Source organism: Dichomitus squalens, assembly GCF_000275845.1.
Source record: "Dichomitus squalens LYAD-421 SS1 unplaced genomic scaffold DICSQscaffold_15, whole genome shotgun sequence".
NCBI lineage: Eukaryota > Fungi > Basidiomycota > Agaricomycetes > Polyporales > Polyporaceae > Dichomitus > Dichomitus squalens.
This window is the reverse complement of record NW_006766897.1, coordinates 1-2,206: the sequence shown is the minus strand read 5'-3', so window position 1 is coordinate 2,206 and position 2,206 is coordinate 1. Positions and strand designations below refer to the sequence as shown.

At 52.0% G+C, this 2,206-nt stretch overlaps 1 protein-coding gene across 1 annotated transcript; it reads left to right on the top strand.

Annotated features, from left to right (window-relative positions):
* Positions 1-1,813: 1,813 nt before the first annotated feature.
* DICSQDRAFT_170235 (uncharacterized protein) lies at positions 1,814-2,194 on the top strand (the record flags this gene model as incomplete). The annotated part of the gene is made up of 1 exon (XM_007365872.1): positions 1,814-2,194. A coding segment is annotated over one exon (381 nt), but the record flags the coding sequence as incomplete, so codon positions are not given.
* Between the last annotated feature and the right edge of the window lie 12 nt (positions 2,195-2,206).

The following is a 2,206-nucleotide window of genomic DNA, read 5'->3' as shown; positions in this document are numbered from 1 at the left end:
CTTGGGCACAGTTGGCGACTTCTACCCGGGTTGTAGGCATCTCCAGCTTGCTTGCTTCCTGGTTGCCTCAATAGGCGTTCATATCTCGTCGCTTTCACACGTGGCTCTCCATCTTACATCGCGTTTCCCTGTCTCCTGGCTGTTTTGGATCCGACAACAGCAGCGGAACCCTCTATCTCTTCGGACGAGGAGGTTGAACAAGCTATCAACTCCACATCCTCCGAAGAAGAAGAAACACCTATCGATTGTCGAGGACTACCTCATATCTTCGAGCTAGAGGAAGAAAGAGACTATCATAGTGAAGAAGACGGGTGGTACCCTTGCGACGAAGAGACCTGTCCCAATCGTCTTTCAGGACCACTTAGCCCATCAGATCTTCCTGTCAGCTTCCCATTCGCTCTCTGCTCCGATCCTCAGACAACCGAACCGTTTATCCGCGCTGCTGCATTTGGACTACCGGACTCAGAGCCTCCAACGCCAGTCCCGGTATCCATCCCTCTTCACTATCTCGAGCAAGACTTCGATTCTTTCTTTCGCGCTCCACCTCCATCGCAATCAGACGACTTCTTCGATCGTCATCTCCTACTCCATTCCCTCGTCATGTCAGACAAAGTCGACTCGAGCTCTCTCTCCTCTCTCTCCAACATCAACCAGTACCCCAACTGGGCTGCGCAGATGAAGGGCTATCTGATCCAGCGTTGTTACGGGTCAAGTCAACGGTCATGACTTTTAGACGACGGATGACCGGTCACTGTGTGACCCGGTCATGACCGCCAGTCAAAAGTTAGCACGTGAGATCTCCGGCATGTCCGAGTGTGCGCCTGACGGCAGGCCATGGGCCATGGCTCTCGGATAGGCCAAGGGCGTCGTGGCCGCGAGAAGGTACAATGGGGGCCGATGAGACTGTCACATACTCATCCCTGTCCTTTGCTTTCAATGACCTACGACCCCATAATCCGCTATGTCTGAGCTGCGAACGGACAAAGAGCTTGCCGACGAATAGATCAAAAATCAATTCATAGGGAACGGAACTCGACCTGGACACGAATCTCAACGATGAACTAGCTGTATATGACGAACAAGCTGCAGTTTCTAGCCTGCAAGAGGAGTCTGAGTCGGAGGAGCAGTTGCTCAGCGGCCTACTGTTGGTTGCCACAGCTGATCGTTCAGTACTTCGTTAGTCATGATGGCAACCAAAACGGTTTTGAGGGTCTGTTGAATACAGGATAAGCCACGCTTGATTTACATTATCACTGGTGCTCAGCCTCACTTCAAATGGAAGATTCTGTAGGCAGGCGAACGACGCTGGTCCGGAGGGACAGAGTCCGGTCAACTTGGCCAGGGTTGCATAAGGGAAGCCAGGTTCTTCATAGGTGCTCGCAGGCGGCGCCATCTTGCTAGTGCACAGATATAGTCAGGGGGTCAGTGAATAGCGAGTGCGGTGCACTCTCACAATGGTCTGGTAGAAGAGTCGAAAATTGCTGGGTTCCGAATAGCTTCTACCGCTGACGGAGTTCATGTATTTGATGCTTCCAACCCCTATTGTCTCCAGCTCACATTATCTTACATCTTCCCGCTCACTCTCCCTTCGAAAAATGCTTCTTCAATCCTATATAATCTCTATCTACGCGTACACTAGTAGTCAGGCCATCTATAGCTGCTGGTCCCAATCAACAAGATGAGTGCGACCCCATAAGCGCTCGGTCGCCTAGATCACGCGTTGACCTTTGACTAACTGTCATGACCAGTCAAGCTGGTCAAAATCGGTCATGGCTTCGGTCATGACCGCGGTCATAACAACGCTGATCTGATCATGATTGGTTCCTGGACCGTCACCAACTCGGCACCCGCTACTACGGCTACTACTGCAACGGCTGAAGAACTTAAGGAGCATCACCTTAAGGTTCAACGGGCCCAGGGTATCATCATGATGAAGGTCGATCGTTCACTCCATCGTCTCCTCGAAGATGATGCTGGCAATCCCAAGCAACCGCATGCGATGTGGAAGGCTCTCAAGGACACCTTTGGCACTCCTGACGCCGCTGCTGTCTGGTACAAGTTTGAAGGCCTTATCGCTTCGGATCGCATGAATGACCAGAAGCCCATCCAGCACCAGTTCGACCAACTCGTCACTCGTCTCAAGGAGATTAAGGATAGCGGCCTTGCACTCCCTGAGAACCTTCAGGCGATGCTTGTCCTGTCCAAG